At 40.3% G+C, this 25,007-nt stretch overlaps 4 protein-coding genes and 1 pseudogene across 9 annotated transcripts; 1 reads left to right on the top strand and 4 right to left on the bottom strand.

Annotated features, from left to right (window-relative positions):
- Positions 1-529: 529 nt before the first annotated feature.
- Positions 530-4,527, bottom strand: LOC135612278 (importin subunit beta-1-like; annotated as a pseudogene).
- On the bottom strand, positions 1,377-6,459 carry LOC103984718 (UBP1-associated protein 2C-like). 2 transcript variants are annotated; one of them, XM_009402275.3, is made up of 2 exons: positions 5,082-6,459; positions 1,377-3,249 (listed from the first exon to the last, which is right to left on the bottom strand). In XM_009402275.3, exon 1 carries the CDS (start codon positions 6,388-6,390, stop codon positions 5,083-5,085), a length of 1,308 nt encoding a protein of 435 aa, XP_009400550.2. In that variant the 5' UTR covers positions 6,391-6,459; the 3' UTR covers positions 1,377-3,249; position 5,082. The 2 variants fall into 2 exon arrangements, with proteins under 2 accessions (XP_009400550.2, XP_009400549.2); XM_009402274.3 differs by having other exon boundaries at positions 1,377-3,244.
- Positions 6,460-9,110: 2,651 nt separating this feature from the next.
- On the bottom strand, positions 9,111-14,719 carry LOC135582644 (UBP1-associated protein 2C-like). 4 transcript variants are annotated; one of them, XM_065108374.1, is made up of 2 exons: positions 13,289-14,719; positions 9,111-9,451 (listed from the first exon to the last, which is right to left on the bottom strand). In XM_065108374.1, the coding sequence occupies exon 1, from the start codon at positions 14,622-14,624 to the stop codon at positions 13,290-13,292; it is 1,335 nt and encodes a 444-aa protein (XP_064964446.1). In that variant the 5' UTR covers positions 14,625-14,719; the 3' UTR covers positions 9,111-9,451; position 13,289. The 4 variants fall into 4 exon arrangements, with proteins under 4 accessions (XP_064964446.1, XP_064964445.1, XP_064964448.1 ...); XM_065108373.1 differs by lacking the exon at positions 9,111-9,451 and adding an exon at positions 9,582-9,930; XM_065108376.1 differs by lacking the exon at positions 9,111-9,451 and adding an exon at positions 10,128-11,695.
- A 2,241-nt stretch (positions 14,720-16,960) lies between these two features.
- Positions 16,961-19,824, top strand: LOC103984721 (transcription factor UDT1). Of its 2 annotated transcripts, XR_010486902.1 has the most exons (6): positions 16,961-17,415; positions 17,956-18,126; positions 18,196-18,372; positions 19,133-19,330; positions 19,419-19,491; positions 19,587-19,824. XR_010486902.1 is itself a non-coding variant. In XM_009402280.3 (4 exons), the coding sequence occupies exons 1-4, from the start codon at positions 17,041-17,043 to the stop codon at positions 18,526-18,528; spliced, it is 807 nt and encodes a 268-aa protein (XP_009400555.3). In that variant the 5' UTR covers positions 16,962-17,040; the 3' UTR covers positions 18,529-19,114. The 2 variants fall into 2 exon arrangements, 1 of the variants encoding a protein (XP_009400555.3); XM_009402280.3 differs by lacking the exons at positions 19,133-19,330; positions 19,419-19,491; positions 19,587-19,824 and adding an exon at positions 18,445-19,114 and having other exon boundaries at positions 16,962-17,415.
- On the bottom strand, positions 19,307-21,856 carry LOC103984722 (probable xyloglucan galactosyltransferase GT17). The gene is made up of 2 exons (XM_009402281.3): positions 20,304-21,856; positions 19,307-19,667 (listed from the first exon to the last, which is right to left on the bottom strand). Exon 1 carries the CDS (start codon positions 21,792-21,794, stop codon positions 20,313-20,315), a length of 1,482 nt encoding a protein of 493 aa, XP_009400556.2. The 5' UTR covers positions 21,795-21,856; the 3' UTR covers positions 19,307-19,667; positions 20,304-20,312.
- Between the last annotated feature and the right edge of the window lie 3,151 nt (positions 21,857-25,007).

The following is a 25,007-nucleotide window of genomic DNA, read 5'->3' as shown; positions in this document are numbered from 1 at the left end:
TAAGTGGAGGAGCAAGAAATGCAGACAAAGTCCAGAAACAACTATGCAAGATCCAAGACAACATCCCATCCCCCGGGAAAAGAACAAGAACCAAACAGCAAAAAGGCATAGTTGCGGGGTTGAGGAGAGTATTATGTACTTGGTTGTGATACAAAACACAATATGCTCTTCGACCACAACCATTGCTGCTTTTGTGTCTTTCGATCCAGGCATTCACCATGATTTAGCTTCTGTTGCAGAAGGACGACATGCGAAGGACAAGGACCATACAGTTGAGCAAAAAAAAGGCACCTCAGTCTTTGCAGACATACGGTGTATAGCTCCTTACAGATTTTCCAAAAACTGAATTTCAGCTCTCCTGAAGAATCAGCAGTGGGACCGCATTTAAGCTCCATTTCCAAAGCGAATGAGAAGATCCCAATACAAGGTGCTCATGCATGATCTGAAAAATGGCCCATGTGACCGTCCAGAAAGACACACCTTGCGCAAAATGGTGACGACCGACACATTCATGCAACCCAGACCAGACTTGACATGACCGCTATGCATATGCAAAATTATATAAAGTGCCAAAATTTATCATTAACCAGAGACCGCCCAACTAATGGCCAACTTAGCCCGATCAGCAGACTCTCTTATGAATTGATCGTCTGATAGCAAGCATTCTCCCAAAAATTCTTTGCTTGCAGCAGACTGATCGATCAAAGTCCCAGCGTGAGCACCCAGGGTATCAGCTAAATCACCCAGGACACCTACTGCAGTCTTCATCACTAGTTTAGAAAAGAAATGATCACAAGTCAGTCAGAAAGAAAAAAGACAATTATCCAAAAATAACCTAAATTAGAAAAGTCATAATATGAAAACCCACATGTCCTTTCCATTGTACAATCTATCAAGGAACTGAAGGATGTGAGGTGCATGAGGCATCAGCAGCTGGGTCTTCGGACAGCTTTTAAATCCCTGTAATATCCCAGAGAATGCTTCCAGAATTCCATTTCTGAGTTCGTTGGTATATTCCAGCATTTCATCGTCAGTTGCAACAGCGTATGCAGACAGCTCTGCTGCACTTTGGAGCATAGGCATGGCATATATCAGATACTTCTCAAAGGTCTCTCCTATTGCTAGTGTAATATCACCAAGACATGAAAATATTGGGGGCTTAACAGATCTGTGCAACTGATTGCTAGATAAATCCTTAAGGAGTTGTGTCATGATTCCATCACAGTAGGGCAATATTTTGTCCTCCAATGCCCTGCATAAATCCCCAACCATGCCAACAGTGACAGCACAGACCTGATATTCCTGAAAATTTTGAAGACCCATTTCTAAATATGGATAAAAGCTTTGCATGTACTTTATAAAATTTCCACCAACAGCATATGCTAGAGCACAAATGGCGAGCATAGCCTCTTCGTGCACCGTAGCATTTCGGCAAGCAAAAACCCTGAGGAAGAGCTCCATTATCTGGTCTGCATACTGCATAAGAACATGCTTTGTTGCCTCAGATGCTCCCAACTTCTGGATGATAACCTGCAAGCACCCACAAAGAAGGCCCTGCAATTCGTTCTGCTTCTCTCTTTCATCTGATGAAAGCTTCTGTGCCTCAAGCGTTTGGTGGAACTCCATCATGATAACCGGAACCAACTGCATTACTACTGGGGCTGTCTCATCCCTTGAAGTTCTCACAACCTCATTCAAAGTCTCGTACGCTGCAGTCCTCAAGAGAGATTATCCAGCGTCTTCCCTGTGTGTAACATTGAGAAGAGCATGGACAATGTCTTGGAAGAAAGGGGACAGCGGCGATACTGAAGTGGCATCCTCGTAACCTTGAGAAACATTAGGGACATCTTTCATGCTCTGTAGAAGGACTATCAGGATCTGATGGCAATTCCCATGAGTAATTACATGTGTTTGCACAGTTGACCCATGGAGAAACTCATATTCTTCCAAGTGTCCATGCGGTAGTGTCCTTGACATGGTTATTTGGGTCTTTCATCATGGCAGTAAGCATAAAGTTTAGAGCAACATTCACAAGAGGAATGAGTTTTTCAGGTGATGGACCCTCTAGAATCGAACCAAATGCATATGTTGCTGCATCTCATTGCCTCCAATCTGGTTTTGTTATGTTCTCTTCAATAAAACGCATCACAAGAGGCACTATGTCATCTCCAACTGTGCGTGCAACCAAACCCAAGCATGTTCCACCAGCCATCGCAAGGTTCCAAGATCCTTCATCCTGATCTTGATCCTCTTCCTGCTGAAGAAGTGTCTCCAACAGCATAGGAACCAATGCAGGCAGTGCTTGCTTGACAAAATAATAACAAGGGATGTCAGAATCAGCAGTATAATCACCCCCATATTCATCTAAGATGTCAATTTCTTCATCACAAATAGAGTTCCAGAACTCTATAGCTTGAAGAGCAACAGGCTCATCATCTTCTCTCACAGCTTTCGCTGTGATGTTAAATATGTCCTGCATGTATGATGCAAGCTTGTTGTAGTAGGTAGATGAGATGGCCACCAAACACTCAAATGCAGCCTGGCGTATCTTCACCTCTGTGGATAAAGTGGCTTCACAAACCACTCTCGTAATATAGTCTCGTTCCATGTCATTTGAGAAATTAGCCTGTGCAAAACCGAGAGCATTATACAAGGCTCGGGTAGCAGCCAGTCTGACATCCATACTCCCCTCAGATGCATTCATACCCTGAACGACAGCAGTATCTTGTTGACTTGATCTTGGTCAACGACTTGCGGAGAATCTTCCTCACATATATAGCCAAGAGTTTCAATTGTGGCTTACTTAACATGAGGCTGAAGCTGGTGGATGTTTGATAATAGAAAGCCTGTAAGTTCAGGCCACTGTTTCTGAGGTAGCTCAATACCTGCAATCTTAGCAATAACTTGGGATGCAGTAGATCTAGCATCAGTAACAGGAGAAGGAAGGGTCTGCATCAAGCAAGCTCTGATCTGGGTTTTGATAGCCACATCTAAGGACAACCATCTTTGGACAAGTTCATTTTTCCCATGTTGCTCCTTCGCATCCAGAGAATTTTTAAGGATCAAGCCAGCTAATTTACGGCTATCAACAGGCTTTTCGTTGTTTGATAACTCATTAGAAAGAGATAGTAAAAACACAGAGATGTTTTCTTCCTGAAAGTGTTTCAGGCTTTCTTCTGCATGTTTCCGAACTGTACTATCCACTGAGATTGTGCATTCAAAAGAATCTGGGTGACTTCCATTGCTGCTCTAGAAAAAAAAGGGGAGAAGAGGTGAACTCTTAAGTTGTACATAAATCATGTATCTTTACACAAAATTCAGATTATAGTCTATCAAATAAACTAGTAGATGCTACTCAACAAACAAGAATCAACAAAGTAATGCCTCCAACAAAGCCTTATACCTAAATTCATTAACAATTGCAAACCTACACATTGTCTACACCAATAACCACTTTACTTAAGTTAGTGCAGAAAAGAAGTACTTCAACAGCATGCATTTACGTCAAATGTCTAGTCCATAAAACATAAGGCTGTGTATCGTGTATTTCTCTGTACGAAGAATAGGACCCCCAAACATAAGGCTGTGTATCGTGTATTATCCCTCGCACATTAATCATTAAATTCATAAAAAATAAAGTTCCAAAGTAAAAAAAATGATTAAAAAAAAATCAGATTCCTTTCAGAAAGGCACAATTCAACAACACCTTCATAGTCATAATAGATCATGCTTGAAAAGAGCATTAGAGTCCTGGAAATCAGATTCCAACTGAATTAGCATAACTTACTACCATTCCTTCATGTGAATCATTCATATCCATCATAGATAATGTTGAAAAATAAACTTGGACTTTTTAAAGTCAGATCTCATTCAGATAAACCTAATTAAGGTCGTCAACCCACAAACTGATCATTCATGTCCACGATGAACAACATTAAAGACAAAACCAGAGTTCCACAAGTCAGATTCCACTCAGAAAAGCATAATTCAAGATTATCCTTGTCACACTAATCGTAGCTATCCACAATTAAGCTCTGAGGCAGCACAATAATTTATTTGGCATCAGCTAAAATCAACTGCAGCAATAAAGTGAACATCTACGAATGACGAACAATATCTTCAGCAGATCTGAATAAACAAATGAGAAAAAAAAAGCATTCCCTATATACTCCCGATGGCAGACCAGAGAAAGATCAAATTTGGAGCACTATAAGCGAAGAAATTATCCGCAGATCTTTTCAACACCAAATCCACACAAAGAATCAACTTAGAACCCAAAAAACCAGATACAAGTGAAGTGAGAAACATAACTAGAATTACGACTCAAACTTAAAAAAAAAAAAGTTCACTCCAAATCCTGTAAAATCGCATTAGACAATATAGCAACCTTCTGTAAGAAATCTGTCGATTCTCTTAGAAACCATCTTTAGCTAAAGCAGGGTGAAGAGAAGTAATGGACCAGGAAGACGCTACGTTGCGCGTCCTGAAAGCAGTGGCAGCAGATTTCTCCCAATCTGCAAAAATTGAGAGGGAGAACGGGCGATTTTTCAGATATCACTTATGCGGAATGGATTGCCACCGGGAGAGGTTGCCAAAGCCGATCAGGGACCGGAGGGGTGGCCGGGGAGGATAGAAACCCTAGGAGGAAAGATAAAGGCGAAGGGTGGGAAAGAGAGAAAGGACAAGAAAATGAAGCGGAGGAAGTGCCCACGCTACGCCCCAGCTGTGAAACTGGAATTAGGGTTTAATTGTTCACGATGTCTGATCGACGCCCACCGGCTATTATTTATTATTGAGATTGTTAATCTTATAATAAAGGGCCATTAAAGAGGCTCTAATATTGACCATGGTGGACCATAATGACCTGTTAGCATAATAATATTGACCAAAATATCTAAATACAACATATTCGACACTATAGGCAATAGAGACCACACTAAGAAACCATGACCTAACGCCAATAACAGCAATGGTAAATATCAAAGGAAATGATGCCAAGAAAAATAACAAAAGCTGATAAAACATAAACAGAAATCTAAAACAGGAAAACACAAAGACCATTTTTGAAGCAAATATATTACCTTAGTAATAAGGTGGCACATTACGATAAAACCCTCTACCTGGAACCCTCTGCCCAGGAGAGGATCCTGCTGGCTGGTGATGCTGGCCCTGGTATGCTGATGATGACAGAGGATAATGTCCACCCTCCGGATAACCACCTGAAGGCATCCTAACTGAGCTTGGAGGCATACGATAAAGTGATGAGCCCATGCCATAACCTCCATATCCACCGGAGACAGGGCCACCCAAACCCCCTCCATATCCTCCAGCTACAGCACCACCAAGCGATGAAGGCACCTGACTGCCAACCGATGACAGACCTGGAGTGCCAGGACCCATGGATGATGGCAAGGAAGAGTTCATATTATGATGGTGACTCAGTCCAGCAGCACCCGGCAGCGCACTTCCAGAGTAACCACCATATGAGCCGAGACCGCTACCTGGACCACCATATTGGCTCGAGAGAGAACTTGGTAACGAGGACTGTGCACCCAATCCAAGCCCATCTGAACCCATATCGGCACCACCACCCATGGGCTGGCCGGGGACACCGCCCATGGGGGCAGCACCTGGTGCAGGGGCACCTGGCTTCCCCTTCTTACCCTCTATTGCAAGCTTGCAGACCAAGTTATGCCCATCGATGTTCTTGTTGGGATCCACGAGGGAATTTTTTGCCCCCTCCACTGTCATGTAGACGAAGAGGGCGAAGCCCCGGAATTTCCCCGTCTGCTTGTCGAACCCAAGAGGGCCCTCCTCGATCTCACCGTAAGAGGAGAAATGGGCAAGGAGTCGGTCAGATGGCATGTCAGCGGGGACGTTCGCCACATAGATCTTGCGGAGAGAGACATCGACAGACGGAGCAGCGCCGGACCCGGAGTTACCGGCGGCAGCAAGCTGGGTGACCGTCATCCGGCCATCGATCTTCTTGGATGGCTCTTTTAGGGCACGGAGGGCACCGTCGATATGGCGAAAGGTGATGAAACCGTAACCCTTGCTCTTCCCGGTGGCCCTGTCAACAATAACAGCGGCCTCCTCAATCTCGCCGTACGTAGAGAAGAGGGAGCGAACGGCGTCAGTGGTGGTCTCCGTGCCGAGGCCGCGGATGAAGAGCTTGCGCTGGCTCTGGTCGCGGTCGGCGATAGCGCGGACGTCGGCGAGGACGCCAGGCTCGCCGCGGGACACGGCGGCGGCGACGATGTCGCGGAGCTGGTCGAGGGAGAAGGCGTCAATGATTTTACGGCCATCTTCCGGCGTCAATTCGACCGCCGGGATGGCGGTGGCGAGGGCGCCGTTCTCGTCCGCCTTCCGCTTCTTGTAGGACGGATCCATCAATCAATCGATCTCGCGGCGGGGTCGGACGGCGCCCTAACCCGACAAAAAGTGAAGGAATCGGGAGCGACGGATATGGCTGTGGATCGAGCATCCGCCTATTTATACTAAGCGTGGAGAGGCCGCGTGATGCGGGCCGTATTGGGACTTCAACGAAGAGAGCCCAATAATAAAAATAAAACTCTCTCGTTCATTAAATGAATAAAAAAATAAAATTTGATTGTTTACATATTTTCATAAATTTTTTAAACTAATTATATATTATCCCTTATAATTAACTATCTTTAATATCATTTTATATTTTTTTAAAAATTATATTAAAATTTTATACTTATAAAAATTAAATATTTAATTTCTTTTTTCCTCGTATCATCAACTTTATCAATAAAATATCGTAGGGTTTAGTACTGAAATATCGTAAGGTTTAATACTGAGGACATGTTGACTTTGTCTCATTTAGATTTACAATGAAACACATAATATGAGCACGTGTTGACTTTGTCTTATTTAGATTTACAACGAAACACATAATATTTCTGCTGTCAATGATATGAGAAGAAATGAGTTTAAATATTTTATTTTTATAAATATAAAAATATAAATATAATACTTGGAAATATAAAGATCAAAATATTAAATATAACTAATTATAAAGAATAATACATAATTAATCTTTTTTTTATTTTTCTTCAATTCAATTCAACAACATGAACAATATTTTTTAATTTATTTTAAATTCACATGTTTATCATATATTTTTGCTAACTCATGTTTTCCCAACTATCAATGTAAAATAAAATGCATGTAATTGTTTACCTTGTCATATTCATCATCTCCGAGAATATACCATTATTCAAAAATTCATAGATCAAATGAAACTTGGAGAACAATCATATATAAAAATATATATATATTTTTCTCTATATCTACCTTCATCAAAACCTTTAAGGTATTCATAAAATAATCAAATATTAATTTTCATGGTTTTATTTCTTTACAAACAAGGTATTTCCATATACAGATTCTTTGTTTTTAAATTTACCCAATTTCATGAATCCAAAAAAACTTTATTATATTCTCTTATCATTTTTTTGGTTACATTTTGCTACATAATAAAATATTTCATCTAACGCTGTGAAAGGACAACATTAATTGAAATATGATGTTTTTTTTTATACAAAGCTAATTATATATAACCGTTTATAATTAGATATCTTTAATATCTCATTATATTTTTAAAAATTTGTTTATGATCTTTATATTTATGAAAATAAAAGATTTAATACATTATTTTTAAATTTTAATATAATAAAATTATCGTTTTAATCATATATAAGGATTTAAATGATTTATTTTGTAAGTAGCACTAAGTATAAAGAAAATGTTAGAATCAAAATACTAAATAGGACTAATTATATGTAATTAGAACTATGATACGTTAGAGGAAATTTTGAATGGTTGGAACGAGAATAAAAAAAATTTTCTCTGAACTTATAATTACATAGTACCCTTGATATTATCATGAATAATATTTTGGCACTATGATTCAAATATAGGAAACATTTATTGTTGATTTTATCATGAATAAAAAAAGATAAATATAATTTTATAAAAAAATATGTTTTCCTTCCCTATGGACAATAGATCACCGATAATGACAGTGGCGCACAAGGTCGACGACGTGCGAGATAAAAAGGAGAATAGGACTCGATGAAAAGATGCATAATGCGATTCTCAATCTCAACAATACGTCATACACGTTGGAGATTGATAAGACAATGGAAAGTGCCTCTTGGAGTCTCAGTACATAAGGGAACGGTATAATTCTGCCACCTTCGACACCCCAACATTGGCAACATAGGAGGTGTTGGCAGAGGAGGTGGCCACACTTCACCCATGTATTTTATCGATGGGGCTAGCAACGAAATCAGGAGGCATATGCAAACGTCATCCAACAAACTAAGCTTGCCGAAAGGGGGGAAGGGGGGGGGGGTAACTACGGCGCTTAGGAAAAGCAAGCAGGATAAGAATTTAGCTTATAAAAAAAGACTAAAAAGTATCACAATTAATCAGCACTTTAAGAAAGAAAGATGCGACAGTAAACTTCGACAGCTTCGGTTTTCCAAAGAGAACATCAATCACATTATTATACTTACAATTGTATTCATCTACAATATTATTAGTTTCAGCAAAGACTTGTAAAATCAGACGACAAAAACAGTCCGTAATTCCATCTAGACAAAAAAAGATCAACATCTCGCTTCTTCTCTCACACTGTATTCATGATTTTATATCATGACTGTTGATTTTTTTTATGAACAATTCAGAACCGTTCATAAAACATTAAGGCTTCACTTCTAGCAGAAGAGAGATCTGAGAAAACAACCTAATATACAACTTATCTATCTCTTGAAGGTAAGTTCCAGCAAAACAAAGTACAGACCCCATCAGGCACAGCTAGCTTTGTTTGAACACTGAAAAAAAAAACATTGTACTCGCAACCTAGTTTCCAAATTTTCCAAGCACATATATTGTCATTAATTCCAAAACCAAGATTAATATAAAAGAAGGGCACAAGATATTAAAGAATCATATATGTTCCAATCAACTTGTTGGGACAACATGAGATACTTTGCTTTTAGTAAATATTTATTGAGCCACAAATCAAACTCATCAACAACCTGAGACAGAATTTAAATAGAAGCGCACAGAGATGGAGATGGCTAAAAAGTTATCGTTTATATAAAATTAAATCAACTCTTAGCAGATGCAGATTGCATGGCCCATGTGTTTCTTATCAAAAGGCTATATTTTAACAGGTCAACAATTAGAGTTCTAACATCACTAACAGGAAGGGAACTGACAGAAGGACGACCACACATCTAGCAAACAGAAGATGATTCCACAAAATCTTCTATCACTAAGAAGAATTAGCATGGCAGCTTACAAGGCATGATCATGAGAAATGACGCTTTAGACAGCTATTTTGCAACCACACACTGTGTGAATGACACTTCAAACTTGAGGCACAATCCACCAATTCAGAATCAGAAGTCAATGCCTGAACAGAACGATACATTCAAACAGTGAAGAGAACCCACTATGAGTACAAGAACAAGAATTAATCAAAAGAAATGCATTACACATTGAATCAAACACAGGGAATCAAGGAATTTTAACACAGCCAATCAAATGATGAATGCAAGTCATGCGACAATGAGGTTGCATAGCCACAATAAAAAAGCAAGCCAAAAAGGCAAGTGTGTTGAGTAGGATAGTAATTTAACAATTCAAGCAAAGATAAGAGACAAGTCCCATCCAGGAAAGTATTACATACAGAAACAATTATACCACTCTAAAGTTCATGGAGCTTCTAAAGCAATAAAAACCTAGGGTAGAGCAACTATATCTCAACAGCTACATTCCAGAGCAGAGAAGCAGAGAAGTAGCCACAAAAGTTTGCAAGCCATTCATCAAAACAGATAACAACCTGAATTCAGCACTACCATTCAAAGCATTTCCTCCAAAGTTGCCATATACCTGAATCACACAATTACCATCAAACAATAATACAAAGACAGACATCATGGATACGAATTATCAGTCATATCAGAGTCAGGCTACAGAACTCACAATAGTAATAAGAGTTATGCAACAAAGTAATGCAATTTAGCAGCTTTAAAATTAATATTTATGGAAAAAATAGACATAATATGAACCCATGCTAACTAAACGACTTAAACAAATACTATCACATCTTAATGTATCAATTATCTGAACATTAAACAACAACATCCAAACCAATAATGGCTTCGTAAGCCACACATAAGGAAATATATATACATTTTTATCCACATTTTCAAAACACATCTTGTGATATTCAAACACTACATGAGCTTGCATAGCCACAAAGAAACAAACCAAAAACTCAGGACAAAACTGATGTTCTTGACCAAGACTTGGCACATCCATGTGCCAGCGACCACAAGAATGTTACATATGCACAATAACAAACACCAAAACGTTCAACCCAATTTATAAATGCAGAAAACGCCATTCTCTCAAGATTTCTCAACTTTTGGGGATCATACAAAAGGCCATAACACAAATTATAACAGGTGTAAATAAATTTCTAACACGAGAACAACATGATACCCTGCCAACTTAATTAAAATACAAAATGCTATTGCACAAGTACTCTGAAGATATTAAATAATGCATAATGCAATCAAGAGAGCAACATAAACCACAAGAGTTCAAGACATGCGCATTTGGAAACCAATCGTCAAAGTCTACAAATGAACAAAGCCAAACAAGAAAATCACATACAGCCTAAGGTAACAAAATCTATATGATAACAGTGATAAACTAAGCTGTTTACTAACAGTCGACAATTTAATCACCTCTAGTACCTACTCAATCAATGAAATCACATGAACAAGGAGCAGCATAGAACATTATCATGTTACATACAATGGAAACATGCACAACAGAACAAGCACAGCACTATTTTTAGTTTGGATGAAGCACATCTTATAAGAATGTATACTGCAGTCTATAAACTCATTTAAGCTATACTTTTATTAAGCTAAGATTTTATGTTGTAAAAGCTAAGGTATTAAAACTTCCCAAAAATACCCAAGGACAAAAGATTGATGGATGATTATCATGTAAACAGAAAAAAACTAGAAAATCTGAAGAAAAACAAACACCTTTTATAGAATTTTGATATGATTCACTTGTGGACATAAATGATAAAATGACAACAATTAGCATTGTCAATAGATAGAATGCATAAAACATTACGAAAATAATTTAAAATAGCCAAAATTTCAGTTTGTATATCCAAATATTAAATATACTTATATGTTCATTTCAACACTACAAACAATCTTTATTTTTCATACAAAGGCATTTACTTTGTAAAGTACACCTATTCTAAACCACTTTCTGGAAATAAAGCAACAATAAATAGAGCTGCATAGATGCAAATGCAAAATATATGAATCATCAAGAACAAAAACAATATGATTATTCCATGTAATGCAACAAATATGTGCAAAGATAAACTATAAATAACAAAGAACTATTTAGTATTTGATAATTCATAGACCTGTGATCCATTGCACCATAGTCAAACTAGTCAGACAACATTCTATATTGAAATTCACAATCCCCATATAAAGTTGTAATAGACGTAGAAATTTTTGCAGCACAAAGAACATAAAAGCCTGCCATGCAGCTAAATTTTAGGCAACTAAGGCTTCCAACTCCAATAAAGAAAGAATATCAAATTTTACCTTTTCTGCAACAACAAAAAACTTAATAAGCAAGCAAAATCAGCCTTGCTATTACAATATATGTGAGCAACATAACCACAAAGAAAGCCAGAAGCAACAAGACAGAACTGTCAAGAATCAACAGCAAGATTCACTGCAATCTACATAATTTCATTAACTACAAAAACAAGAAAGCTATATGACCAACATACTCAAGCACACAAGCAAGAAAGTGTTTTTCAACAACTAGAAATAAATTAAATTCAGTAGGTAGAAAGGAAGATGTCCACATAGACCAACAAATATGGAAAATTAAATGGAAAATAAGAAATGCAGGTGACAGCGACAACACAGAGAAAAAGATAACCAGCACATGAACATAAAAACAAAAGGATAAAGTTATATGAGGCCAACAAATACCAAAGGATTACAATTAACACAATTAAATTTAGACTAATATCTCACTTGATGGACAAGACAATGTTTACTTTTATAACAGGAGAATACATTGATCAACAAAGAAACTACAAAAAAAATCAAGATTAAAAGCTAAGTCAGAACAAGCAGAACCCATCGAATCCCTACTACAATGCTCTTAAGCCAAAAACAACTAACAAACCATTGACACTGATAAATTTTCCGTAAGTGATAGAAGTTTACTAATTATATTTGTTAAAAGATGTATGAAATCATGAAGAATGTTCATGTTGAAAAAGAACCTAGTTTCTAACAATATATCAAAAACCACAGGCATATTACCGAAGATGTTATCAACATTAAATGAAATAAAAACCAGCAAAAGAATGTTACTTCCTGGGACCATACAGAATGCTTAACAGAATCTATGGTTTAATTATCTTAGCAAAATAAGACAAACTTTTTGACACAAAAATCAAGAAATGGAACAAAAAATAATATAAGCCATGATTCAATCAGACCAAACCTGTGATCGAACAATATCACATAACCATTACAGGGACAATGGCAAATAATCAAGCATCCGACATATAACTGCAGTCACCTACTCATAAAATAAATTGTGTAGAAAAAACAGTAACAGTATGACCCAAGATGTTCAAGTCTAAATTATCAAAAGTCTGTCTTTCATTTCATCACAAATAAGGGATAACACAGCCTTCCAACTAAAATTTAGTCTACAGTCCTTTAAAATTTAAGTGAGACTAATCATAAACTATCTCCAACTAGAAGCAGTCCAAAATCCTCAACCAGTTTTGCATCAAGACAGATACCTCCAAACATTCCATCGCCGGATTCTTTGGTGACCTAAGCATATTGATATTATGAACTTAGTGATCGATCATTTGAGCCTGTAATTTACAAACCCATTCTAAAGGGCCATTAAAGATGCTCTAATATTGACCATAGTGGACCATAATGACCTGTTAGCATAATAATATTGACCAATATATCTAAATACAACATATTCGAATTTATAGGATATAGAGACCACACACTAAGAAACCATGACCTAACGCTAATAACAGCAATGGTAAATATCAAAGGAAATGATGCCAAGAAAAATAACAAAAGCTGATAAAACATAAACTGAAATCTAAAACAGGAAAACACAAAGACCATTTTTGAAGCAAATATATTACCTTAGTAATAAGGTGGCACATTAGGATATAACCCTCCACCTGGAACCCTCTGCCCAGGAGAGGATCCTGCTGGCTGGTGATGCTGGCCCTGGTATGCTGATGATGACAGAGGATAATGTCCACCCTCCGGATAACCACCTGAAGGCATCCCAACTGAGCTTGGAGGCATACGATAAAGTGATGAGCCCATGCCATAACCTCCGTATCCACCGGAGCCAGGGCCACCATACTGAGAAGACCCAAGAGGGCCACCCAAACCCCCTCCATATCCTCCAGCTACAGCACCACCAAGCGATGAAGGCACCTGACTGCCAACCGATGACAGACCTGGAGTGCCAGGACCCATGGATGATGGCAAGGAAGAGTTCATATTATGATGGTGACTCAGTCCAGCAGCACCCGGCAGCGCACTTCCAGAGTAACCACCATATGAGCCGAGACCGCTACCTGGACCACCATACTGGCTAGAGAGAGAACTTGGTAATGAGGACTGTGCACCCAATCCAAGCCCATCTGGACCCATATCGGCACCACCACCCATGGGCTGGCCGGGGACACCGCCCATGGGGGCAGCACCTGGTGCAGGGGCACCTGGCTTCCCCTTCTTACCCTCTATTGCAAGCTTGCAGACCAAGTTATGCCCATCGATGTTCTTATTGGGATCCACGAGGGAATTTCTTGCCCCCTCCACTGTCTTGTAGACGAAGAGGGCGAAGCCCCGGAATTTCCCCGTCTGCTTGTCGAACCCAAGAGGGCCCTCCTCGATCTCACCGTAAGAGGAGAAATGGGCAAGGAGTCGGTCAGATGGCATGTCAGCGGGGACGTTCGCCACGTAGATCTTGCGGAGAGAGACATCGGCGGACGGAGCAGCGCCGGACCCGGAGTTACCGGCAGCAGCAAGCTGGGTGACCGTCATCCGGCCATCGATCTTCTTGGATGGCTCTTTTAGGGCACGGAGGGCACCGTCGATATGGCGGAAGGTGATGAACCCGTAACCCTTGCTCTTCCCGGTGGCCCTGTCAACAATAACAGCGGCCTCCTCAATCTCGCCGTACGTAGAGAAGAGGGAGCGAACGGCGTCAGTAGTGGTCTCCATGCCGAGGCCGCGGATGAAGAGCTTGCGCTGGCTCTGGTCGCGATCCGCGATAGCGCGGACGTCGGCGAGGACGCCAGGCTCGCCGCGGGAAACGGCGGCGGCGACGATGTCGCGGAGCTGGTCGAGGGAGAATGCGTCAATGATTTTACGGCCATCCTCCGGCGTCAATTCGGCCGCCGGGATGGCGGTGGCGAGGGCGCCGTTCTCGTCCGCCTTCCGCTTCTTGTAGGACGGGTCCATCAATCAATCGATCTCGCGGCGGGGTCGGACGGCGCAAAACCCTAACCCTACAAAAAGTGAAGGAAGCGGGAGCGAAGGATATGGCTGTGGATCGAGCATCCGCCTATTTATACTAAGCGTGGAGAGGCCGCTTGATGCGGGCCGTATTGGGACTTCAACGAAGAGAAGCCCAATAAAAATAAAACCCTCTCGTTCATTAAATGAATAAAAAATAAATTTTGATTGTTTATATATTTTTATAAATTTCTGAACTAATTATAAATCATCTCTTATAATTAACTCTTTAACATCCTGATTCATGTATTTTTAAAAATTATATTAAAAAATTTATACTTATAAAAATAAAATATTTAATCTCGATTTTCTTTGTATCTTCGACTATACTAACGAAAATATCATAAGGTTTACTGCTAATCACGTATTGATTTTGCCTCACTTCGATTTACAATTGAGCATATACAATATTTCTATCAGTATAATTGATGACGTGAGAAGAAATTAGATTAAATATTTCACTTTTATAAGTATAAGGATCTCAATGTAATATTTATAATTATAAAGATCAAAACATTAAATATAACTAATTATAAGAGATAATATATAATTAGCCTTAAATTTATTTATTTTTTTCTTCGATTCAATTCAACCACATGAACAACCAATTTTACTTTATTTTAAATTCGCATGTTTATCAGATATTTTTGCTAACTCATGTTTTCTCAACGATCGACGTCAAATAAAATGCATGTAATTGTTTACCTCAAACAGGTCATATTCATCGTCTCCAAGAAGATACCATTATTAAAAAATTCATCGATCAAATGAAACTTGGAGAACAATCATATATAAAATTATATCACTGATTATATTTTTTTCTCTATATCTTCCTTCATCAAAACCTTTAAGGTGTTTATAAAATAATCAAATATTAATTTTCATGATTTTATTTCTTTACAAAAAAAGGTATTTCCATATTCAGATTCTTTGTTTTTAAATTTACCTGATTTCATGAATCCAAAAAATACTTTATTATATTCTTTTATCATTTTTTTTGTTATATTTTGCTAAATAATAAAATATTTCATCTAATGCTCTAAAAGGGTAACATAAATTGAAGTATGATGTTTTTATATGATATCTTTAATATCTCGATCAGTATGTTTTTAAAAGCTCGATTATGATCTAAAGTGAAATATTTAATATCATTATTTTTAATTTATAATATAATAAAAATTATCTTTTTAATCTTATATAAGGATTTGAGTGATTTATTTTGTAAGTGTAAAGAAAGTGTTTGAATCAAAATACTAAATTGGACTAATTATATATAATTAACCCTATGATATGTTAGAGGAAGAATTTAACGATTGGAATGAGAGTAAAAATAATGTTAAATAGTTACTTAGGATTAACATCTCAGTCCCATACTTTAAAAAGTAGCATTATGATTTCTATACTTACGAACGTAAAACATTTAATTCAAATTTTTCTCACATCGTCAATTTCATCGTGAATGAAAAAGGATAAAAAATAATTTGATAAAAAAATATGTTTTCTTCCCCTATGGATGGTAGATCACTGATAATGACAGTAGCACATAAGGTCGACGGCGTACGAGGGAAAAGGAGAATAGGACTTACGATGAAGAGGTGCACAGTGTGATTCTCGATCTCATTGATACATCGTGCGCATTGGAGATGGATAAGATGATGGAAAATGCCTCCTGTACTCTACACACATGACTCCCTCTTGGAGTTCCGGTATAATTCCATCACCTTTTACACCTGTCTCATGCTTGCTATTGCCAACTTGGACCCTAATGTTGGCGACAAGGGAAGTGGAGGTGGAGGAGGTGGCCACGCTTCACCCACGTGGTGTATATTTTATCGATGGGGTTGGCAACGGAATCAACAGGAGGTATGCTAAGTTAGGCCTTTGCTTGTTGCAACGTAAGATATGGTATAGGAAGAAGATGACACAAGGTCAGCGCTTGAGGATGGTGTTCTAAAGGAGATCTGGGTGTTGGTCCACCATTTTATGAAATTATTTTTTAATATTTATTATTATTATTTAAATTGATGATATGAGGATAATTAAGAGTAAATATTTTATTTTTATAAATATAAAAAATCTTAATAATATTTTTAAAGTATAAGAATTGAAATACTAATCCTAGCTATATGGGTATATGGGTATTATGTAATTACCCCCTCGGCTTCCCATGCTTTGCCATCAAAATAGCACACACCCCGCACCGACCCGTTCGTTATGGGTGCCAACAACATGACGTTCCGCTGCTCCTCCGGAAGCATATAAGAAAGTCCCGTCCCCCAAACAGCTCCAATGGCGGTCCTCCAATCCCCAAACGGAGGAGCGCACACCAACCGCGCCAAAACCCTAGCGAAGACGATAAGAAATGTTCTCCCGCTCGCTCCTCGATCGACGATGGAACAGCGGAAAGAATGCGTACGGCTTCTTCCCATGTGATTCCTCACCCTCTCCGCTACAAGAATGGCTCGACCTCGTTATCGAACCATCCTCAGGGCCCCCAATGCCGCCGCGCCGGCCGAGGGATCCTGCCGTCGGGCTCGCGCCCGAGGCTGATCCGATGGACTTCATCGACGCAGTCTTAGATGGTCTCGGTGATGACTTCTGCGGCCAGCCGGGGCCGCCGGAGGTGCCTGCCGAGACGAGGTACAAGTCGAAGAACCTGGATGCTGAGCGGAGGAGGAGGAACAAGCTCAACGGGAAGCTCCTTGCTCTCAGAGCTCTCGTTCCTAACATCACAAAGGTAATCACTCTGCAGTCTATCTGATCTTTAGCTTCCGTTTGCATTTAGGATTCAACGTTGAGTAATTGATATCTGCTTTTCCATGGAAAACAAAGGTTATACAATCGATAGGTCATCAAGTTTTGATACTTGCGGTTACTTACCTCTTTGAAAAGAGTCCCTAGGGTTTCATATACCATCAATCCATGTGGGGTTAAATGATTAGGGGAACATCCAATGCTTGTCACAGTGACCTTGCCAGATGATTATCTTTCATTCATTTATTCCGCTAGACAATGCATTATAAGATTACTCCTTTGCGATATAAGTAACCAGGCACAATTATAGTGGATAAGAAAGTCTAATTGACTTTCTAGGATTGTCTGACAAAAAAGTTATTAGATAAGATGAAGAATTTTTTCCTTTTTCAGAAGCTTCATGCTCTAATCCTTCTGCTGGTGTCAAGTTTTCTTTGTTTTTCTTAGCAAACGTCTGATAAAAGTTCTTAGATAATGGTGCATAATTTTCACCATCACTAACAACAGTGAAGTGGTGCTCCAGATGAGCAAAGAATCGACTCTCACAGATGCCATAAGCTACATCAAGCAGCTCCAGCAGCAGGTGCTAGAACTGCAGATCGAGCTCTCCAAGATCCCAGATGAGGATGGTGAGAAGCAGGGAAGTGCATCAAGCACAGAGACCATGGCTCCATTGGAGACAGTCCAACTGCAGGTGCATCTTTCCTTGCATCTGATATGTTCCACGTATTTGTGTCAATTGCTCATTAACTGATCATCGCAGGGAAAAGTTGAATTGAACCCAATTGGCAAAACCAAGTACCACCTTGAGATGATCTACAAGAACATTACGGGCGCATTCACCAGATTGTTGGAAGCCTTGCACAGAATGGGTGCTGAAGTGACTACCGTCAGCTCTGTGGCCTTCTCTGGTTTTTCGGAGACAGTCTTCTGCTTAGAGGTGTGTAATTGTGTTTGACTAGATAAATTTGACTCCTTGCAGTGGTAGTTTTAGTAACCATGATTTTTGTAGGTGAAAGATGAAGGAGTGATTCACATGACTGAGTTACAACAGCAGCTTTTGGCCATTGTTTTGAACCTCAACTGCACAATATGATAGAGGGCATAGCTTTCACGCAATCTATAGGACATTTGAAGATTATAATAACAAGTGCTAATCAGTCTTTGTCAAGCAATTAATAGATGTTTGAAAATATATAATATATTTTCAACAAATGTACCTAGATTTACCATAGAAAGAAATGAAAACATTCATTGAAGGCATGTCTTATGGAACAAGCTTATTCATGTTTAACGAAGGGATACTTGGCTAAAAGGCCTCCAATGGTCACAAACACAAAATCTGCAGTATTATCCATTTTGCTATAATGTGATCATACCATATTCTAAATCGCAGCAATATTTTTTTTGAACATTATATCATGATTTGTTTTCCACCCAGTCAAAATTTCAGTCCCATCACTGCAGGAAGAGCCTTCTATTACCAGGTGACAATGTTGAGGAAACTATCACAGATTAACCTCTTTGATATACTCGCTTTTAATGGATGCACATTTTCCTGATGCTTTCTCTAGGAATACTAATTGTCACTTTATTGGAACGAAATGTTTTTCATCACATCCACATCCTACAGTAGTGGTGAAAATTTGCTGAAGCCACTCAATTTCTCTATGGAGTTACCAAACCCTTGTGCTTTGTAGAATTCATACACAAGGTTTGATGTTACAACAAGATTGAAGAATTCTTCAAGCATTCAATTTCTGTGTGGATATTAGTATGCAAAGTTAGAAAGCAATTGTGCTTTACAAGTTCATATTACAAGGTTTGGTGTTATGACAAGTTTGAAGAATTATTCTGAGAGAAAAGGAGCAACATAGGAGGAATCTCTTTGATGTCAGGTTAACAGCAACATTTATTTGGCTACAAGTTGTTAAATCTATCCCATTGAATGTACCTATTAATACTCTTCTAGTAAACTTGTTACAGATTGTGTGCTGCATGGTTTCGAGCTTCAACAGTCTGCAGATTACTGGCATTGAAGGTTCCCCTTTCTTGAAAGGTTTACTTCTTGTTCTGCCCTCTCTCCCTCCCTCTCTCTTCTCTTCTCTTCTCTTTTATTGGAAGGACAAATTCATGGATTAAATTAATCTGCAGGGAGGAGACGGTGCTGTGCAACTTGGCCAATTTAGCAATGCAGTTATTCGCCAAGATCATCTATTTTGACATTATGCTCTTCTGGAAAAGGTGCAACTGTGTTAGCTTTTCTTGAAATATTTTTAATTTAATTAAACCATACTATCTTATTTTCTTCAATTGAAAATGTTATCTTACACATACTAATCACATTAAAAAGTCAACCAAAAAATTCCGTACAAATCTGTCAGAACTCACGGGAGAACAAATCAGAGTCATTAATTGAGTCATATGTTTGGAACACGGGACAATTAATTTAAGATCTGTCGTGTTTTGTTTCTATACGGCAAATAGCCCTGGTCACATGAAACTTGACCTAATCTTTCATCATCTTAGATGTCCAAATCGAACCATGGAAAGCAACAAAAGCCACGGTTTGTAGACTTGGGATTTTTAGTGGCTAGGTTGGACACCACTCTCTTGTTGCATGTTTCTCTTAGTGCTATGTGACATTTGAAGAAGAAAACCATAAAAATCAATGATTACATGAATCTTTTTCTTTTGTTCTTACTTGTTTGTACAAATTAAACATATTTCAATTTATTTTTATTATTATATGATCCACTTAACATTAGTTTATACAGGTAACTTTGACAGTCTTAGCAGTGCAAGCTCATCTACAACCATTTGAATCGATGCAGTAATGAATGCATGCAGGAGAGGATTCTTTGTAAGTACCTATCATCATCATCGATCATTGGTTTCAATATTTCTAATCGACCGGACTCGCCGGGTGAGCTCAACCAGCGCGACGTCGACCGCGTCACGAAACCCGAGTTGGCTCCGGTTTGCATCCGGGTGGGCGTATGTCATCCTTGGTATCAACCCGATGACCACCTCTCTCATCCTCCCCACCTCTGCCCGTGGAATCCGAGCCAACTCGTCTTCGATCTGATTCCGTTGACTCTGCTCCAACATGACCGACCAGTCCCCGGGTCGGCTCGGTAGGTACCACCGGTACTGTGTGTGTGCTGTGTGCTCCGAGAAGAACACCGGGATGCACCCGGCGAGCACCGAGTCGAAGGTGGACCGCCGGGTGAACGACTCGCCGGGCGGCTGCAGGCAGAAGTCGGCCCGGCGCATCACATCCATGATAAGGTCCGGGTCGTCGCATTTGTGCCGATCTGGTTTGCATTCGACCGCAAGGCACCGGTCCGACATCCTACATTGGTTCAATATGCTGCTCCGGGTGTCGGCGTTCTCCGAGTCGGACCCCACTCCGCCCACGAACGCGAACAGATGGGTCCTGCCCAGCCGGCGGAGCTCCGCCTGCCACTCTGCCACATCCGCCGCCGTGCGCGGGTGGAAGTACGAGGGGTAGGGGATGCCGAACTGGTTGTGGCCCTCCCATGGGTGGCGCTCCACCGTGAGTACCGTCATGTTGGCGACCTCCGGTAAGAGGAGGAGGCGATTGGCTCCCAAGTCCGGGCCGGCGGGGGAGCGCATGAAGTCCCACGAAGCGCGGCCGACGGCGAGGAAGTGGTCGCGGCCGGCACGGCGGCGGAAGGAGGGGAGGGAGGAGAGGTGGGTGGCGAGGTCGACGGCGAGGGCATCGCGACGGGTGTGGTTGGCCTGCCGGAAGTTGGCGGCGGCGTGGAGGCCGGCGTAGAACGGGACGTAGAACAAGACCGCCGCCTCCGGGACCATGGTGCGGCAGGGGTGGCGCTGGACGCGGGCGTGGAACAACATCTCGGCGGTGGACGGGTGGGTGGCGTACCACGCGGTGCCCCGGACGGCGTCGGCGGCATCGGCGGCGTCAGGGAGGCGGAGGAGGGGCCGGCCGAGGCCAAGGTGGCCGACGTGGGGGCATACGTCGCAGCACGCGAGGCGGGAGAGGCAGCGGCGGACGAGGGCGGCGTTGAAGCGGGGATGGATGGTGTGTATGTAGAAGGGCGCAATGTCGGGATCGCACGTCTCCGGCGAGCGGCTGACCTGGTGGTGGCGGTGGCCTGCGGCGGCGGAGGAATACGACGCGGGGGAGGAGGAGTCAAGGGGGAAGCTGAAGAATAGGAGGCGAAGCCAGAGGACGTAGCAGAGGAGGACGAAGACGACGAAGCGGATGCGGGGGAGGAGTGAAGAAGGCTTAATCTCCCTGTAGAAGGAAGAGATAGAAGAGGAGGAGAAGAAGCATAGAGATGACTTCTCCTTATCTTTGGCTGTGGAAGCCATTAGAAGGCACAAAGGGGCCCCTTTTACCCTCTCAGGCACAGAAGAGATCGGGGAACAACAGAAGGAGAGAGCCCTCCTTATACTGGAGTGGCAGCATATTATTAGTATTATTATTACTTGTCTGGATAAAATAACTACCAGAGAGGACGAACGGGGTGACCTCGCTCTGGATAACTTTCAGGGGCTACGTGAAGTCCGAACAATGGAGAATGGCGAGAGGTGACGTCGGCCCTGGCGGTTTCCGAGGGTGAGGAGGGATGATTTCAGGGGGTTTTGCTTCCATGGCAAGCGTAGGAAATTCTTTGTCTCTCGTCCAACGGGGGCTTGGCGTGTTGTTCAAAAGTGGACGGAAATAGACGTGACTTGGAGAGCCGCGGAGCTCACTGTCGTCATTTGATCTAACACTTTGTCTGTGACACATCTACCGATCGATATATATATATATATATATATATATATATATATATATATATATATATATATAATTTTTATTTTTAAAATTAGAATCTAATTTTTTATTTATTCTTGAATAGCAACATTATTTTCTAAAAAATAAAATTATCCTCGTCGACCATCGATCTCATCTTCTCTCTTTATCTTCTTTTATTATATTTGATGATTATCGTTTTAGTCTTGTCTTTCTCGCACTCCTTATCAGCATATTTTTTTTCTTTTGTCGTCGTCCACTTCGTCTCATCCTGAGACAAGATATTCTTTTTCTTTTGTTCTCGTCGTCCACTTCGTCTCACCCTGAGACAAGTTAGAAGCATGTCAAAGCATTAATGGATCATTCATACCAAAATAAACTTATATCTAAAAATACATAATGCAATTCGGAAATATATGATAACTGAATAATCTTTCAAACATCTCATCTCCTTAATTATTGGGTCAACCATGTGATGAACTAATCAAAACTTCATATTGGTGAGGGGTCAAAAGATGTGGGCTTCTCACGGAGGGGACCGACGGTCGAGTGGCAGCGTAAGGGATCCACTCGCAACGCAAGATGGTGATGACCCGTTGACTTTTGACCCTATTTGACGGCGACATACAAAAAGCTGGCACGTGAATCGTAAGAACAGGGGGGTTTCATCCCATCCCTCCTTCCATCCTCATCTTCGGAAAGTTATTCTGTCTTCTTTTAATGAAACAGCAACAGAGTCAAATCATGGGGGAACAGAGATCCATTATGCTCATCTTTCACGCAATGACACCAACTAAATCCCATGGTGGTGCTTCCAACAGAAGCAAAGCGTGGTTGAGGATCGAGTTCCACGGCAAAAGGTCCACTCCATGGATTCTTGACAGGATCTCAAATCCAATACTGTTCAGTGGCTACAAGTTGATGATGATCTCATTGTGTGTTTCTTTGGTAAAGAAACTAAATGTGTTGTTGTTGTCATCGTCTCCCTGTTTATTGTGGATGCTTTCTTTCAAGTATCATGTCCAAACATGGGGTGGGTAGAATTCAGCAGCAGTCCTCAATGACAAAAGTTAGACCACCCAATCTCAATAATTCTCTATCAGATGTTGTTATTGGGTAGCCATTCTCACAACCATCTTCATCTCAGCTTCAGCTTCAGCTTCAGACTAAGGTAGGCAGATGGCACAATGTGAACTTGGGAAGAAATCTGGCAGAGATCAACTGAGACCGAGGCAAAAAAGAATGACAAGCTGTGATTTGATTGCTATGAAAGAACCTCTGCTATGATGTTTAATCCATCTCGATCCTCAAGACTGGCATGTCAAATCCAAAACAGAAAAGAAAGGAGCATCAAGTAGTGCGTTTCCCATGGATTTCTCTTGGGTTCTTCCCTTCACCCTCGTTCCTGCAATAGATTCCATGTCCCATCATCAACAACTCCACTCATGAATTCAGAGTTTTTGGACTTCAGTGTATACTTTTCCGACCATCTTATTCTTCTTTTATATATATATATATATATATATATATATATATATATATATATATATTCAGACTAAAATAAAACATATGCTTAATATATTTATTTTATTTTCTCTTATTTTCTTTGGGACAATGCCATTTGATGCAGAGCACTGACGAGCATCATTACCGCTGTGCTGCTTCTCCACCAGTGGTCTCGTCAAGAACAAGTAGTGGAGGGCGGTGACACACCCGCTTTACTGTTCCATTGCCAACGCCACTCACGCTTGTGTGGAGGGGACCCAACTCAGAGCCGCATGCTGATGGCGATCTCCATTGCAGAAAGGTTTTGGACTCTGGTCCTTCTTTCTTGGCTGCTTTCAGACTCGATGGGTGCAAATGAGGCTTAGTCAACATTACCTTAAGTCTTTTCTTCTCTTGAGCTCGAGCTTTCTCCCATTTATCATCATGCTTTGGACCTCTACAGATAACTTGTGGAGATTTTGATGAGTTGAGCAAAAGTGTCAGTCGTTAGGTAGTCTATCAGTTTTGGATGAATTGATGCAATAGTAGGTTTTAAGTTGGGAGGGTTTTTCAAAAGTATCTTTGTGCACGCAATGCATTTATTCTAAACAAAAACATCCGAAATGTCTGATGTGATCGTACGGAATGATATGATGTCTCGTGGGCCAAAACATCCTTATGCATTCAATATGTGGATGATTCATGCCTAAGATATGCTCGGTTCAAAGCGATAGGGGATCTTTTGGGTTTAACACATGGACATCAACGTGACAACAAAATTGGTTGTGCAAATTTACCATGTCAACATCAATTAAAAAAATACTCATCAAATCAAAAATAACTTAACGAGCATTTTAGTATCGATAAGTGGTCAAAAGTCTCAAAGTCATAATTAGAAAATACTTTAACAATAGCTTAATGTGAAAAATGAATTAGACATTGTGCTTTAAATTTCTCTCACGAGAGCTTAAAGTACTCATTGAAGGAGGGGGGAGGACAAATGATAGGGAGTATATCGTCAGCTAATCATCATTCGACACATGATCACCACAAGATGTCCAAGGTGAAAGGAAAAGTTGAAGATTACCTTTTGCCCATCTGCCCACATGGACAAGGATCCAAAGAAAGTGATTATGGATTGATCTCTTCTTGTCGCTCGCGTGGATAAGAAGTCAAGGGAAAGCTGTTGGGCAATTAGAAATTACCTTACTACATTATATTTCATAGAATATTATACCCATTTACGTTCAGGTATAAAAGCTTATATTCAACATAATAAAAAAATATTTTTTTTTTGATCA

This window comes from Musa acuminata, chromosome BXJ2-5 (assembly GCF_036884655.1).
Source record: "Musa acuminata AAA Group cultivar baxijiao chromosome BXJ2-5, Cavendish_Baxijiao_AAA, whole genome shotgun sequence".
Lineage (NCBI taxonomy): Eukaryota > Viridiplantae > Streptophyta > Magnoliopsida > Zingiberales > Musaceae > Musa > Musa acuminata.
The sequence above is the reverse complement of the archived record's forward strand: the minus strand, read 5'-3'. Positions and strand labels throughout refer to the sequence as shown.